Genomic DNA, 17,483 nt, shown 5'->3' on the forward strand with positions numbered 1-17,483 from the left:
TTAGGGAGTGTTCATGCTTCCTAGTGGCTCCACTTTATAAATAAGCTGTCTGCAGCACGTAAAGGAAAGTGCCCAGCATGCCATGCTTCCTGTTGGCAATGTACAAGCACTGGCATTGCCCTTCTGCCCTCTGCAAATACAAACGATAAATGAATGTCAATTGTCCTGAAGATTTTAACATTGTGGCCCGTGCAGTTCACAGTATCTTTGGGCCACACGCTGCCAGGGAACACTTGTTTGTTGGCGTGGCCTCACCTCCAGCTATTTTAGTTTCCATTTCCACCAGTGTTTTTTTGCAGTGGTGTCTATTCATTTCTGGCTGAGTAGACCTGGAGGGAAGCCCACAACAGGACACCGGAATGGAAGCCGCGCAACTGGCTTGAACTTTTCTCAGTGCCGTGAGCCACTGTGCCACATCGCTACTTGGTAATTTACTTGGGGGTAAAATCATGCCACTATGTCAGCAATATAAATTCTAAAGGTCGTGCTTGCTTTACTGTCTCGCTATCATATCTTTCACGAGGACAGCAAAGAAAATAAGACAAGCGTGCGAGTGTAGTTGCTCAACGTTGGAAACAAGCACTTGCCGATTTATTTTTTTAATCCATTTCCCTGGCTTCTGGTATCGCGGTTTCATCGCTAAAAAAGGTGCGATCTTGGGAGGGCTCCTGAATAATTTAAATGCAAATGCATGAAATTGCTACGCGTTAGCGGGCCCCCGTAATATTGCGTCTGGCCATTCCTGCGCCGCTCTGTTTCTCTCATGATTTTGATTGAAATTTATGAGGAGTGACTTAAAAAGAATTCCCTGCGTTTCCTTGCCACACCGGGGAAGCAGGAGCCGGGAAATTGAGTTTACGTGTTTTTTACGCCACTGCTCCCCCCCCCCCCCCCCCAATGTGTTTCCGTCCTTAAAACCGTTGATGCATGCCCCTTACCTCGAAGACACTTTTAGCCGCCAGTGTTTTGTTAACCCTACTGCGAACGCCTCCGCCGTGAGGCGCCTTTCTTGTTTTGTTTTGCTCTTTTGAAAGGGGTTGTGGCCCATCGGGGCGGCGTTCGTGTTTGCGATTGTCGGGGAGAATCGTCTGTGATCACGCTGCTTAGGGAGTTGTGATTAGACCGCAGAGCGAAAATTGCAGACTGTACTCTCGCTGTAATCGCCGCCAATATATTTATATTTTAAATAGTGCATGGACATTACACACGTACAGATTCACGTGAGCCATGTTGTTGGGTGTATGTGTCGGCACAACGTAGGGCTATTTGTTTATTATAATAATTGCACATTGGCTGCTTTAATTACAAATTATGCTGATGAGTGAGCTATATTTGTCCATCATTGTAAATGTCTCCAATAACAATTAGAGGCTGTGGTGGCTTAAAACTGATCATCCACAGCAGCTGTGGGGCTCATGCTAATGCCGATGTGATGTATAATCAATTACACATCGCATCTATAAGTACTTAATGTATATCTAAGTGCCCAGATTAATATTAATCAATTCTAAAGTATCTGTTCTAGTTAAAATTGTAATAACATTATTTCAGTGGAAAATTAGAAAATGATGCAAATATGTACAATTTGTAATATATTATGATATATATGCAAGGCCTGTCCTCCAATCCGCATTATTTGTTCTTTTCAGTTTAACATTTACTTAAGCCTGATTAATGCAAACGGATACGTAGATAATTTGTGTAAGGGATACCGCGCCGACGTTTGTCAACGACCACTTCAATGTCAAGGGTAAATGTAAATCTGCAGAGTCCTGGCTGGAGGTTGCGAGGTCTCTCTTTGCCTTGAACGCCAGTCATCCTGACCTTGCTCATAATTTAGTGCAATCTTCGCACGTTACGGATGGGTTAAAGAGACAAGTGAGACTCGCAGTCGTCCTCCCAGGGCTGAGTGACATTTTCCAAGGCAACGCACCCTGCTGCACCCTGCTGCACCCTGCTGCACCCTGCTGCACCCTGCTGCACCCTGCTGCACCCTGCTGCACCCTGCTGCATCCTGCTGCACCCTGCTGCACCCTGCTGCACCCTGCTGCACCCTGCTGCACCCTGTATAAGGTTACGCAAGGGGGGGCATCGCCCAAGTTGGAAGCCGGGGATGTGCATTGCTCATTCTGCCGCAAGTAGCAAGCCGGTCGCACGCGTGCCAATTCAGACGGCGGACATCGGGCGCCCACATAAGGAACTTGCCTTACAAGTGCGTGGCCGCAGTCAACCACGTGTGTTTTGTGCATTCATATGGCATTGTTTAACACTGCAATTGTTTACTGTTTAGCTGGCCCTATGGCTCGGCGGTGGAGCAAGCGGGTCGCAGTCGGAAGGTTTGCGGGCTCAAATCCTGATTGGTATTATGACTCGGCCCATCATCCCTCTCGGGTCAATAAAATGGGTGCCATTTTGTGGGTAAGTCAGAAGTGGTCGTCCTATGGAGAGACTCACCCCCGGCATAGGATTGTGGAATGTCCGTTCATGCCCGAGGGCTGTAAAAAGGAGATGAGCACCATCAGAATGCTCATTTGAGCTGTAAATCACTTTAAATTTTACTCCAAACCCAGCACTTTAGACTTGTCTTCAGAGACGACAGCCACCTGCGTGCTATTGGCTACATACCCCCCGCATCCTCCGCAATCCGCTGCATGGGAGCCTGGGTGGCCGCGGTGGTGGAGGTGATGGGCGAGGGGGGGGGCATGGCGGTGAAGGGGGGGGGGTGCGCGACCTCCCTCTTTAGCCCCGTCCTCCCGCACGGCATCTGTGATGATGTCCTCAGGCAGTAACAAACGAGAACCCCGCTGCCCCACGCGCACCCGCTTCCCTGCTTAACACTCTGCCGGGGTTTTGTCCCGGGGTTTTTTTTTTTTTGGCCGATCGATGGCGGTCAATACGGTCAAGACTAATTGCCTGTCAGAGGGCCCTGTCCCTGAGAGACCGCCGCTTTGTAATGGCACATGCGACTGTTTTTGTTGTGCCACACCAAACTCTGCTGGTTGAATGGGGCTTATGAAGTTTATTTTACTTCAGCGGCGCGGTGTGTCGTCATGTTATTTGGTTTTCGGGTTTGTCCACTTTGCCGGCTGCATTTGTTCACCTTTGAAAGAGTCGAACCCAAATCGAGGGTGTATTGATGGTTTTTAATGTGGTCTACCTCGTCTTTAACATTGCACAATAACCTTGTCGATATGTCCCATTACGGTGCCTTAGTTTGGTTCATTAAACCGTAGCGTGTTACAGCGAGTTCTAATAAACAAAATAACCTTTGTGTGCTAAATATAAATTGATTGCTTTAAACCAGTATGATTAAGTGTAACTACTGTTTTTTCAGAGCATCCTCTTTACCTGTGTTTTTTATATACCCAGTTACATGGGTATATTCTTAGCAAGCCCATTATCACACGAAACTTATTACATTTTGTGTTTGTGAGTGCTGTAGAAACCGCTATTATTTAGCCCTATACTGCTTATAGATGAAGGAATATTGGTTCATTAAAACAGCGTGCCCTACAAAGCGATATTTCCTGTTTAGTAATTACTTAGGCATGCACTGTGGGCGTTATTCATCTTTGAAACTGTACACGATATTTTATTTCAGCGTTTACAAGCTAATTAATAAGTGGGTCACCATGAAAACAACCTTATTTCCTTCGGGCACTTTTATCAGTCGGATACATTATTAATACACTAATGTTAACATAAAATATATTTCTTAAATCGCCAGACCGTTCACACATTTTCCAGATGTGCACCTGACATTTTCTGCTTTTTTCACCTGACGCATTTTCCAGCGAATTCTTAGCAGCGCAACGGTAGTCGGTTGCGGTGCCGTTGCTTCCTGTTTTCATTTTCCCCGCATGAGAAACACAAGCTCGTGCCATTAAGAAACTAACTGCGCCAATAAATCGTGGACGAGTGTTTCCGCCTGTCTGTGCTCTTTGAGGACACATTAATTGAGAATAACTTTTCTATTGGCGATCAAATAAATACATAACAGATGGAGCTGGAAGACCAAAAGCACTGGGCCTTATGAGGGAGGCAAGTGTGTGTGTGCTTAGTTCAGTTGTGCTTCAGGGTAAGCGATGCATCACATGACGGCGATATGGAGTGACTGGGAGGATGGCAAGTGTTAAAAATAACGGCGTATTTAAGCATGTGTTACAATATATTGTTTCATATTTCTTCAAAATTGCGTCACAATCTTGAGTTTTTCCAATTCATATCGGTGCACGTTTGGGATTACGCAGGGGCAAAAAGAGCAACACGTGGATTCGAGAACATAGATCGATTCATGATGTAATGTTGATCTTTAAAAGCGGGGCCGGTGTACGACGTGTCGCTGGAAGGGATGACGCCTGGCGGGGGATGATAGCGACAGAGTGGCAGCCGAAGGAGGGAACTTGTGCGGAGGTGCGTCCGCCGCACAGATGAAACGATGAAATTGTCTCATTTGCAGGCGCTTAGGCGGATTGTTACATCGCAAGACCCTGTCAAAGGTGGCGTCGGCTTGGGGAGGCCTTCATACAGCACTGCATTGATTATGGCTGGCGATGGTGGTGGTGATGCATGTTCGATATGAATCTTGGATGTTTTAAATGGAAGTCACAACTGTGGACGTGCATACAGGCGCGCACGCTTGTGGAGCGATGGCAGTGGAGATCACTCCGGTGCATGCGCGCGGCCGGGCCGGCGCTTGCGGGTGCTTGGGTCTGGGGCAGGTGGCCAGGCCCGGTACTTGCGGCCAGGTGGCAGGAGCCATCGCTTGCGCGGACGGGCAGACCGCGCGCGGGGTTGTTGGCGACTCGGACGCTCGCGCGAGCGGTCACGTTTCTGGACGTCGAGCCAGCGCGCAAGTGGGTCACCGGCTCGCTCGTTCGCACGCACGCGTCGTGCGCTGCTAGGGTGGGGAAGCGGGAGACGGATGTGTGTGCGGGTGTAATGAGGTGCTAGACAGGCAACCTGCGGGCAAGCTCGCTTGTTAGATATTGGCCGGGTTGGCGCGTTCGTCTCATTGCTCGCTGCCGCCCGCGCCACCTGAGCCTCTCCTTCTGCAAACCCCCCCCCGCCCAACGCTCCGTTTTTTCCCCCACTGTCCTTGCCCGTGTCCCCCAGCGTTCGCACCGATGCTCTTGTCCACCTCTGTGACCGACTGCTTTCGCTGCATCTGCATGTGCCTCCGCCCCGTGCCGCGGCGGGTGCTGCTGATGCTATTTGTGTACGTGAGTGAGTTATAGCGGGTCATACCACAAGGCCGTAAAATATGATGTATCGTGTTGAGAGAGTGCAAGTGTAATTCCCACAGGACATGCTTCTGGGCACCGGCACAACTAATCCACATTCTCTGTAGTCATATTTTTCATCAGCCCCTGTGACTTGCAATATTAATGCAATGAATTCATTTTTCCTGGTTTTATTATTTTTTATCAGCCACGTTTGGGCACAATGAAAACTGCCAGTTATAATTTGCCCTTAAAAGCACCTCTATATTTTTTCTGTTGCTTTTGATTATTTGATGGTATTTGTGATTTTATTTTAGTCTGGAAGATAGTTTTTTTTACTTCTTATTTACCCATAATCAGCCATTTCTTCTACTTCTTTAAATGTGCCCCATCTCCCGCTCCACTTTCTTTACCCACCAAAGCGTCGCCACTTCTATTTTTCTAATCTTTTCAATAGCCTTATCGCAGTTGTAAAGCAATTATAGACGTACGACCGCGTTATTACGGCGCGCATTTATTAACGCTTTGGAGAAAGATGTCGACTGGAACGCGTCTCTTGTTCCAGTTGTCTCCGCCCCTGTGTGTCGGTGAGAGATTACGAAATATTGATGGCTATTACACCAAGGAGATAAGCCTTACCCCTCCGTGCCGACGGCCTGGCGGTGGAGCAGTACAACCGTGCGGCGGAATCTCATTAGCAAGACGCCGGCAATGCCTTTAAAAAAAAAGAACCTCCCTGAAAAAAAAACCCGCGTCGTTGGGTTCTGTTGAAGGCGGCATGGCCGCGTCTCGTGGAGTGGGGGGGAGAGAGACAAGGGGGTTGGGCTAGTTCTACGGGAGGGGAACCAGGGAAGGGGTAGAGAGCGGTTGCGGCAGTCTCGGTGGCAACAGAATGAAAAAACCTACGGTCGGTTAAAGCCGCTCGCTGCGCCGAGGGCTCTCGCTCGCTCGCTCACTCCCGACACGCCGAGTGCCGAGAGGGATTAGCCAGCGCCGGCAGCGACGTTCCCGGCGCGGTCGTCGTGTCGCGAAGCGTCTCGCGAAATCGGGCCACCCCCCCACCCACCTCCGAAGGGCAGACGGTGCAACTCTTGATGTGGCCGGCACGGGGAGGGGGCTGCCGGGTGGCGGTGTCCGGTTCCGTCGGCGGGTAAATATGAAGAAAATCGTACCGTGCCTGACCTGCTGTATCGGCGGCACTCGCGAGTTCGGCGCACAAGACTACATGTACGTCTCTAGCAGGTACTGCTGGCACGCTACCAGCGCCGGTGTTCCTAGTGAGGGATTGCGCGAGAACTTGTGTGTGTGTGTTGGTGAGTGCTCGCTCGCAGCACTTGTCCCCAACAGTCTGTTTGGCTATACAGGGGGGGGGGACCTTTGTCTCTGTAAAATAGTGGGAAGCGGTAATGCAGCGCTGAGCGCGCTGCGCTACGAACCGGGGCGACCTGCGTTCGATTCCCGTTCGTGGTCACTATCGGGGATCAATGTCTGGAGAAGCGGTCCTGGGGCCTCTTCGTTTGACTCAACCTTAAATGAGCAGTACCTGATGTGGTTCTTAAACATCGCCACTTGGGAGACAAAGGTGGCCGGGTCTGCTGCTGGCAACATCATCCCTTGGCATGCAATGCCCGTCTTTATAGGCGTTCGCTAACAGCACTTGCTCCAACAGTCTATATCCCTGTGTAAATGATGTTTGTGTAACACAGCTGTGTGCATAAAGTAGCACTTGACTGTGTGTGTGTGCGCGCGTGCGTGTGGCTTTTGAATGAGTTCAGCTTATACACAACTGCCTGGGTGTGCGCGTGTTTCTCCAGTACGTGTGCGTGCGTAGCAGTTCCCATTGCGCGAACACGTGCCCTTGCGTCCACTCGCGTCCGCTCAACATGATTGCCACCTTGCTTTGTTCCCTCGTCAAACGCAGGCGAGCGCTTGCCTCTGCGAAATAAATTACGGGGGGGGGGGGTTGAAAACATACACGAAGCGCCTGCTTTGCTTAGTTGCATGCACGGTGGGGGGATAATAAGTCGAGAAAAATAATGAAGATGATGGTAAGATATCAAATAAAAATGGTTAACTACTCGTGGATTCGTCTTGCTTACGGTCAGGGTATTGGTTTTTGTGGCTGGCTGCCATCGTGTGGCCCTCCCCTCATCGCCCCCACACTCCCAGTCTCCCATGCATCTGTTGTTTTGTATGTTGCGATGCCTTAACATTGAGCACATCTGATGAGGCGCATCTGCTGCCAACAGCAATCTCACACTCATCACCGCCCAAAACTCTCCCTTGTTAGGTTTCAACTCCCGTTGTGTCGCCACCTGAAGAAAAAAAATGTACAGCCGATCCTGTTTCTTATTTTTGTTGTGTTTAATCCATTTCTCGTTTCATCTGGTTGTGTGTGCTGTCGTCACTATGAATTTTCTGGGTTGCTTTTTTTATGAAATAGCTCACGAAATATATTTTATTATATGATACTTTCACGAAACATCGGTGATGCTTTGCATAGAAATTTACATTTTGCGCGTGCTTTTTGTGGCACTCGTGTGTGCCGAATAGATTGGTGAGATGTTTGTGGGTTGGCCTGTTTCTGCCTTTCCGATCGCAATTCATGAATGGCTGTGTCATAAAATGCCATTTATTATCCCCTTGAACATTTATAACTTTCACGGAGAGCTTCTGTGATATATCGTGCAATTGCTATGCAGCAGAGCAAGCAAACTATAAGTCTTGTGCGCCTTTCAAGACCTGTGTCGCTCTCCCGTGATGGAGCTATCCCAGACAGATTGGAAAGACGTCGCTCCTCGTTAACATCGTCTGTTCGTTGTTTTCCCCGGTGTTGCGTTGGCAGCTGCTCCAGAGTCCGAACGGATACGCATGGCGCGTGCTTTGGAGCATTTTAGACCCGGGTCATGTGCCCAGTCCAAGTGTTGCTTTGGCCTCTCCAAACATAAATATTCCATTCAGCTATGATGCCGAATTTAAAAATACGTACGCACGCGCACACACACACGCACAGCCCCCCTCGATAGATCTCTTAAAGCACGTATCCGCAGCGTTTGTAAAATAGCTCGTTAGTTTATTATCTCAGAAGCATAACAATAGGTTGATATTTTACTAAGGAGGGTATGTGAGGGTACGTGCTATTTCTGGTGGCATGTGTGACCAAATGAGCTAATGGGAATGCACATGCACAGTAATACATTGGAGACAAATATCACCGTGTCCCATGTGCCCATTTTCTCTGAGATCAATTGATGTGCCTGTTCCGCTAAATACAGACACGCTGGCTCCGATTGTTACGGTTAGGGAAATAATATTCTTCAAAATGCAACGCATTTCTTGCCCTGTTGTTAGTCTTCACCTCTTACTTAAATGAGGATTGTGTTACACTCACCGCTGTTGGCAGTCCTGAGATTGTGGAATAAATTCTACAGTACAACACAATGTGTAAGCATTTAGTGGGACCACAACTCAAGATTCTGTACAGAAACAGTGGGTCTAATCATTTTATACGGAGGTAGAGTAAAACAAGTTAAGGTCATGAGGCCGGACTTCAAAATGGACAGGAGGTTGACAGTTCTGATAGCTGTGGAAATTGGGCTCCAGACTCTGCGGTCATCAGAGCAGAGCATGAGCAACCTCCCACAGATCGAACCTTATATGGGGGCTTCAACAGAAAGTTACTGGAGCTGAGAGTCCACGAAAGGTAGCAGAGTAAGGTGAGAGGTAGGCAGGGGTGAGTTTGTGTAAAGATTTTGAAGATGGTGAGAGCACAACCTTAAAATTGATCCGGGATTGGAGTGGGAGCCGGCGGAGGGATCTGAGCATCGTCTTGACATGGCCCCGTTTACAGCATTTGAGATGATCTGGAGTTTGGCGATGGGGAGATTTGGTAAGGCCGCGGTGGGGAGGAGAGGGAGTTGCCAAGCACAAAGTGGTACTCTTCAACCCAGACTGGGAGTTGAACTCACGACCCCCTGAACCGGGTGCTGCAGTGAAGTCAGATTGCATGATGTTGTTGTCCATACATCTCAAAATGTAATGGCTGTTGTAAACTGCTGTTAGATTGCGGTGTGAAGAGACTATCCTAGGGCTGCCAGGAGAGACTGAAATCACAGGGAATTGTAAAGTACTTCACTAAAAAAGGTCCTCTGTGGCTTTGTCCCTGCGTGGACAAGGACAGGCCGACACTTTGAGCAGGAAATACGTTTGAGGCTATTTTTCTGCAGCTGCAGACCGCATATGTGTGATGTCTTCAGTTAAACTGCACATACATTTTTTTGCCAATATCCTCAAGGGCTTTGGAGGGGACACCTTGTAAATAAGAATGTGCCGGACTGTGCGTGCGTCTGTACATTTGGTTATTTTATTTATTTTAATGGGGTATTTTCTATTTATTTGAACATGTTAAATCTGACTTCCATTAACATGAATGCACGCGTTAATTTTGTTTGGAAAGAAATGTAGGACTTTTTTTTTTAAAGATAAGTATAATATTTGAACGTAGATGATATTTTGTCTCAAGCCATTCAGGGATCTTGGTTAAGTTTAGTAAACAACAGATTTGAGGTGAACCCCACAGGTAGAAGAAAAATTAGATGTGAAAATTATAAAAGATTAAATATTAACCTGAATAATAATCAATTCAAACGTTTTAATACCTGTGGTGAAATAAATGAAATAACTGGGTCCTGACTTTTGGTCCACCCTGTATGCACGGTAAAATTTCCGTTAAATAGATGTGGACAAATTGGGCTGTAATTTAGCATCCAGACTGTGAATCACAATGGGATTTGATTTGAAAAATTATCCTTGCGTCATCTTGTTTTGTATTCACATAATAGGTTGTGACTGTTAAATATAACCGCACGTATTGATTAGTCTGAATCGATTCTTATAGTCTATGATAAAAAAAATTCCCACTGAGCTATATCTCTTGAATGTTTTTGCACATAGTGAGGACTTTGCTAATAATATGTTAGGTCGATCCCGTTTTTTATGCATACGCACAAGCATTTTTCGCTTTCAGTACGTAGCTTGCAAATTTTATAAATGAAGACCAGCTTCCAGTTGACATGACAAGTCTGTATTAATGGTTCTTGTTCTGGAAGAAATTAGGGAGTGAGTGTTCAAGTAATTTCACTTTTTTTCTACAGCATGCTCAAGAAGTCTGCACTGAATCATTGATTCAAGCTCAAGACTTACATATCGTATCTGTATTTTTATATTTACTGTGGATGAAAAGAATATTCTTCAAAAGACTTTAAATTATATATTCATTGCCTGGTCTGGGATTAATATTATGACAATGGGATATTTCATACGATGGTTTTTTTTGGCGTACACATCTGATATTGCTCCCGATAATACGTTATAATCACATAATGGAGCGTCAGAAAAAGCATGCTATTAGGTGTATGATACTTTTATGGACACTGCTCCAAATCCAATGGATAGTCTTACCAATCGCTTGTTTACAGACGTCTGACTTCGCTTCTAGATCTTTCCATAAGTGCGTAGTGGTCAGCATATGTGCCAACTCGCAACAAGGTGGTGTGTGGAAACATTTCGCACGAACACTTCCTCATCAGCTGAATTCTGCAGAACCTCGCATCAATATTCTCCAAAGTGTACAAATAAATTAAAAAAAATTTTCTTACACCGGAAAGCACCAAAGGGTGAAAAGACCGATTTATTTTAGCAGTCGACATTGTCTTGTCTTACATTAATTGTTTAAGCGGCGATCAATTCAAGAAGGCGTTTGTTTTATTGTGAAACTGCAAACGCCGCTGTTTGTTCCGGCTATTGCCCGGCTCATTGGCATGCTGGATGGACTGGGCTTGTGTGACGGGCTACAGCCTGGCCCGGCGAGTGATTGACGCTCCTTTCGAATGTGATCATGGCCAGCTTAGGCTTGCTGCCGGCCCCACTTCCCCACACCGCACCGCACCGCGCCATGCCATATACCGCAATACCACCCTCATCCTGGCCTCTTCGGGTAAATGGTTTTCAAGTCCTTGAGGTTTCGCACATGGGTCTGCCAATAGCCCGCCACTGTCTTGGTTGCCAAATGTTGCACGCGTCGGCTGCGTGAGCCGTCACGTTGGAGAGATTCAAAAAGCCCCTCCTCGCTTTCCCCCCCCCCCCCCCCGATATTTCAAAGCAAAAGCGCGAGAGCGTACACGCTTGTTTACTAATTTAGAGAAAGAAAATTGCGGAGCAAAATTTAAAACGCGCGTTTTTCCATGCGATTGAAAAGGTAAATGAAATGTAAAAAAAGCTAATAATTTTTCAAAATTATAGTAATAAAGGCTGTAAAAAAAATAACGTTCCTTTGATCAGTGAATGCCACACTAAAGACATGGCTTTGAATATGGGAGATGTGTTGATTCCACCTCAGACAGCATTTCCTTTTGTCTTTCCAATGCCCAAGCTGCTGTGCTGCCATCATCTCTTCCCCTCCCCACTTGGAAACAAATATTAATTTTTACCCCTATTCAATGCCTTTCATTCTCGTAGAGCGTGTGGCGGGAGGGAACGACGCGCTAAATGTTATCGTTTTGCGTGCCTCTGACCATGTTCCCGGCTTGTGCCGTAAATTATTCATTTGGGATTCTAAAGCGGCTTGCATAATTTATGCGGAGCGCCTTGTGGGTTTCCAGTCGGGTGTCTCGTCGTCCCTCCAGACGGCCGTGCCTGTAATGCGACCGTGTTGGCCCCACCGCAAATATTGATTGTTTTTGCGAGGGGGCATCTTTATTTACATGACAACATTCGCCGGTCGCGTGGCCGCTTGCTTGTGCAACGCGTGATGGGTTACCGAAGCCAGCAGGTCTCATCGTCGGTCTGAATTCCTGTTCGTGATGGCAAGTTGCAAGGGCAAAACATTCCCATTTGCCTTCATCCCTGCTGAAAATGTTATTGAGTGATGGCAGTTTTGTGGTCTCATGTCCGTCATTGATGGGCTCCACTTTTAATGCTGGCGCCCAATGTCTCTTATTTTGAAAATGAGCCATAAACGAGTAGCGAGAGAAGCCGTGTGCGGCGTTATTGGACAAAATGCATTGAGACGGTGCCCTCTGAAACGATGAGTTATAAAAGGTGGATTTTGACTTAAAACTTTCGTGACTGCAGGAATTCATTTTTTTGGTTCTTTTGGTAAAGTCACGTACCAAAAAAATATAATTAAACATTTTTGGAAAATAATCAAAGCAAAAACCCCACAATAAAAATAGTAAAATAAAATTCTAAATAAAAATAATGCAAAATTATAAAAGCAAAACATTTTTAAATTTCTTTTAATTTTTCATTTTATTTTATTATTTTTTATTTTTATTGTGGGTTTTTTGCTTTTATTATTTTCTATTTATTTATATTTTCACTTTTATTTTATTATTTTTATCTATGGGATTTTACCAAAAGAACCAAGAATATTATTCAAGGTGGCATTAATTACGTATTCATCTCAGTTTTGCGTGGAGTTGTGAATTGACCCAGTGCATGACTTAACAGTTCACAAATGCAAGAGTAACTTACTATTGTTTAATTTTAACACATTAGAAAATATTTATTTAAGTAAAATCATGTCACCGCTTTATTGAAATGAATTAAACGGATGGAACAAATTTGTAACTGTTAATTATTGTGAGACACTGATTGTACCTGTTATGTAAATAACTATTTTTTTGACACACATGGCTGAAATATTTAGCATTACCATTTAAAATAAGTCGTTATGGAAGCATATGTCATCTTCTGTTCTTTCGTAACTGTTCTTATAATTTGGCATCTTAGTATTTTCTATGCAGTTTTTTGTACAACATTATCTTGATGCTTCACAAATTTCCAATTAGTCTGCACGAGTTTACTTATGTTTGTGCTCATGACAAGCAGTACCATGTGTCCAAGCAGCATTTGAAGAGTTCAGTTTATCACTCATGTTAAACCCACACATTTCAACTGTAAAATAAATGGAATAAACACATTTTGTTAATATTTAATGCTCCATGCCGAATTAGATTTCATGTCGTCTGGCGGCGGATCCAACCAGACTGGACGTCTCGAAGACATGGCATGATGTTGGGTGTAACAAGATATCTGCATGGAGTGGTAACCTGTCATTGGCATGAACCTTTGCCAACAGCTTGGCTACTGCTTCCTGTCGACGGAGATGTGGCGGTAGGATGTTGCCGAGTACTGGCAGCCATGGTAGTGGAGTTGGGCACAGCGTCCCAGTTATGGTACTCATAGATGTATTGAGTTGCACGTCAGCTAGCTTGGAGTGGGACGATCTGGGCCAGACTGGAGCACAGCAGTTTAACACGTAGGCTTTCGTGACCAGTATTATTCATAATAAAGGTTTTTGGGTTAGATGGCGTTATTTATTATGGAGCACAGTACTCCGCTGTTGAATAACACAGAGGCAGCGCTGTTGTCTGGGCGCCCCAACTTGTACCAGCCAGTTTCCGGAGTAGATTGTTCCGAGTGCTGACTTTTTCTGCTGTTTTCTTCAGGTGTTCGTCAGCGATGTGTCCAAGGTCACGCCTATGTGAACCGGATTCGGGTCACGCTTGATACGCTGACCTTTGAGGGTAGATGTTGAGTTCCTGCTTTGCTTTCGCGTTGTGCAAATGAAAAACACTGGAGACTGTTTTGATTGCGCTTGGTTGTCATCGCCATCTACTGAGGTACCTCCGCCATCATCTCCACGTCTCTCTCTACCTCGGTGAATGCGCGACTTTGGGTTCCAAGGCAAATATTCATCGGCATAGATGAATTTGCGTGACAGTCACTGGAAGATCGTTGATGTAGACGTTGAAGAAGCTTGGAGATGGGACTGAACCCTTCGTTTGTCTTCTCCAAGAGCTGCACTTGTTTCCCATGTGCACTCGAAATCGTCTATTGTGGAGGAAAAGTTAGAAAATTTCTACTGCCCAGCGTGGCATCACTCTGGATAGCTTCAACAACAGGCCTGCATGCTATGTCAAGTCACCGATCAAGATAAAATATAGAACTCTGACGTTTGCACAATGCTTAAGTCAAAGTGTGCCCTATACTCACAACATTCTTGGGGCAGTGCACATTTGAATGTATGGTTCTGAGCAGGTGGCAAAAAAAATCCTAATTCCCTTGAAGGAGACCAGTCTATCCATTGCTAAACTCCTTTAAGCGAAAACAAACTACGCATTTTAATTTTAATAACACATCCCGTGGATTTTCAAGATAACGCACAAATGTACAACTGCAGCTGCCAAGATATGAAATTGCTCATGTTCATGTTTGGCGGCAGCAGTGCTGTAACTCACGCCAAGGGCAAGGAGAGCGAGAGAGAGAGAGATGTGCTTCCTGCTTTGCCTTCAGGGCATGGAGGGGGAGGTGTTTGAGCAAGAGGAGAGTTGAGGCCGGGTGGTTTACGGTGGGGTAGGGTGCAGAGAAGGACCGCCGGGTTCGGGTGAGGAGGCGATGAAATCTCAAGAGCTCACGACTTGCCGCCTCGCTCGCTCGGTGTCTGCGCGGTGACAAATGCACCGAGCGCCCATCCCCTCTCGCCCGCTTTCACTTCCTTCAAATGGATGTCCTCGCTGCCAGCGAGAACCTGCTTCACCGTATCTTCATGGGTTTCTATTTATCGTTGCTCTCTCATCGGCTTCAGAAAATGTTGGCTTGTTCGACAAGCTCTGCGCTGTTCCTCTACTCCTTTTTTTTATTTGAAGCCCTGGCAATTTATGGTCTGGGTGGGTTCTGCTTATCAACTCTACTCAACAGCATTGGATGGAAGGGTTGGCAAAGATATACCGCAGTGGTGGTCTCCAGTGAAAGATGAACCTGGTACTTTATACTAGTGCTGTGTCGATTTACTGCTGTTAAAATTAAAATGCCACATTTGTTTAAGGGTTATTTATGGGAGGTATCTTGAACAAGCTGCATGTGATCTGATAGGGGCTTGCATGGCATTGGGGTTATTTAACATGACACTTTCTGGCTAGTTTTTTAACGTTATTTTCTATTACTTGGTAGTTCATGTTCTTCGCCTGAACGTGTAGAGCAGGGCCTTCCGCAGGTCGATTAAATCGGATGTCATCGTTTTTATTGTCACGTATAATTTATGCAAGTGTGTCGTCTCGTAGCCTTGTTGAAGCTCATTTATGAGTTTCCTCCACTGAGCTAATTCCATAATTTAGGTAATTATCCGTAGAGAAAAGCTTGCCGTTGTTGGGTCTCACCCTTAATTTGGCTGGCAAAACGAAGCAAGTCCGGGCTAGCAGTGTGTGTGGTTCACAGACTTTGTAATTACTCATCATTGGCAGAACCGTTAATTGAAGACATTGAAGACCAAATATAGTTATTACATTTTACTATTGCTCTTCGAGTTATGCGGGTGGGTTGCAATATGGGTAGATCAAATATATATTGTCAACGGTTCATTTTGAGATTTATTTTGCAATACACGTATCCTATTTTCGACATTTTAGTTTTGTTTGATATCAGCGCATCAATACAAAATGTGAGCCTTGAGGTATTTAATTAAACTATATTTGCAACAAACATCAATGATTGGCCTGCAAGTGCATTATTGGGTGTAGTTTTCACCATTTTTGACATTCAACATTAACACTACAAGCCAGAAATTAATGCATTTGAATTCATAATTTTTTGAAACGCACAGCTGGCCCACCTTAATCCCATCCCACCTGGATCTCACGAACGTGCGAAGATAAATTGAGTTGTCACTAAACGGCGCTGAACCAAGGTACTTATTTGAATGTCACGGAAGTATTTTTCTTCGTCCCACCATATCGCATGCATACTCTGGCTCGCTAAACTGCGCTATCAAGTCACGGGCAATTCTGCTAATTTTTGGAGCCGAGCATTAACGCCTTCTTAAGCCATTACTTAAAATCAATTTCGATGGTGCGGTATTTTTAAATCCCGGTCACGGCTAAGCAATGTAACTAATATTGGCAGGCTTTAGTATTTTTTGGATTCGGCCTCGTTGAGTGAAAGAAGGATCCTCCCACTCTGGCAGCAGTTCTTAACCTTTACTGCAGCCTTGCACCCCTTGCTTTCTCAATCGTTAATAAAAGTACAATGTTAATAAATACAGAAGTTGGATGAAACAAAGTAGTTGTACTTACATGCCCGTGCTTAATTTACCTTCTCAAAGAATCTGGCCATATCTCGCACCCCCAGAGCGTGTGTGCACCCCAGCTTAAGAACCACTGCAGTATGGGGGTCACGAGTTTGACGTGCAGTGTTGGACCTCAAGGGTGCAGAGGTTAATGAAGGTGTAAATTACACGCACGGCCGATGCAGCAATGCAAACGTAAACAGACATGAGCTGGGTCTTCCCATCTCACCAGGTCACCAGGTTTATGAATGGATTTATTAATCCTATGTGTGTCCACCCATACCCTTGACATCCCACCCCAGTGGCTAATATCCTACACATTAGTAATTGTTTGCATTTGAATGCATTGACACTTCACTGTATCACTGTGTTCACATGCAGTGCATGCAGCGTGCATGTAAGCTGTCCATATAGCAAGGTTTCGAAATAAAAATGGTCAACGAAATATGAAGCTATATCGAACCCAAACATTTTTTATTACTTCCCATGTAACAGGAACCACTTTGTTTTCCAGGGTTTCAATATTACAGTATATAGCGATTGATATATCGGTGTGCAGTTTGGAGCATTTTCGACTATGTATTTCCTAATACACATGTATAATATAATTAGGGCTGGAACAATGCATCAATGGAAAACGATTCTTGACCCAAATGATACATCCATCAAATTCCTTTACCAACATCCCCCTCCTGTCCATCTCTGCAAATATAATGTATATGGAAATATGCTAATGCTATTTTAGTGTACGCACCAACGTGGCATTGGGAGCCTCGCGACGTGTGACGGGGGGTAGAGATCAAATGGGACAAAGTCCTGCAGGGATGAACGCAATCAAAAAAATACCAAGTACAAAAGACAAGAGTAGACGATACATTAAAGACGGTACAAAAGGCGTGACGGTGCACGAAAGACGTTTTGATAAGACAGGACGGTACAACACGGACGGTCGAAAAATATTACGGACTAGACGAAATATATAATTCAAGAAGGTACGAAGGAGACGTCGCAGCAACAGTAGGCACACATCACAGCTGTCGGGGATCTATCAATCCGGACAAGACGGCTGTAAGTATATGGTAGGAAACGCCCGAGGCCAATGTGTTCAGTGTGTTTTTCTGGTTGCAACGGAATTC

The 17,483-nt window shown here is 45.5% G+C and overlaps 1 protein-coding gene across 5 annotated transcripts in view; it reads left to right on the plus strand.

Annotated features, from left to right (window-relative positions):
• Positions 1-17,483, plus strand: part of LOC144948607 (kelch-like protein 9) — a 116,310-nt gene that overhangs the window by 63,535 nt on the left and 35,292 nt on the right. The window contains exon 1 of one of the 5 annotated variants that reach the window (XM_078878201.1): positions 6,341-6,372. The exons of 3 other annotated variants lie outside the window; for them this stretch is intronic. Coding sequence is in view for 1 of the 2 variants with exons in the window: in XM_078878197.1 (XP_078734323.1) it covers positions 6,379-6,449 (71 nt within the window). In the remaining variant the exon portion in view is untranslated. One more of the 5 variants, XM_078878197.1, reaches the window with a different exon arrangement.

This window comes from Lampetra fluviatilis, chromosome 50 (genome assembly GCF_964198595.1).
Source record: "Lampetra fluviatilis chromosome 50, kcLamFluv1.1, whole genome shotgun sequence".
Lineage (NCBI taxonomy): Eukaryota > Metazoa > Chordata > Hyperoartia > Petromyzontiformes > Petromyzontidae > Lampetra > Lampetra fluviatilis.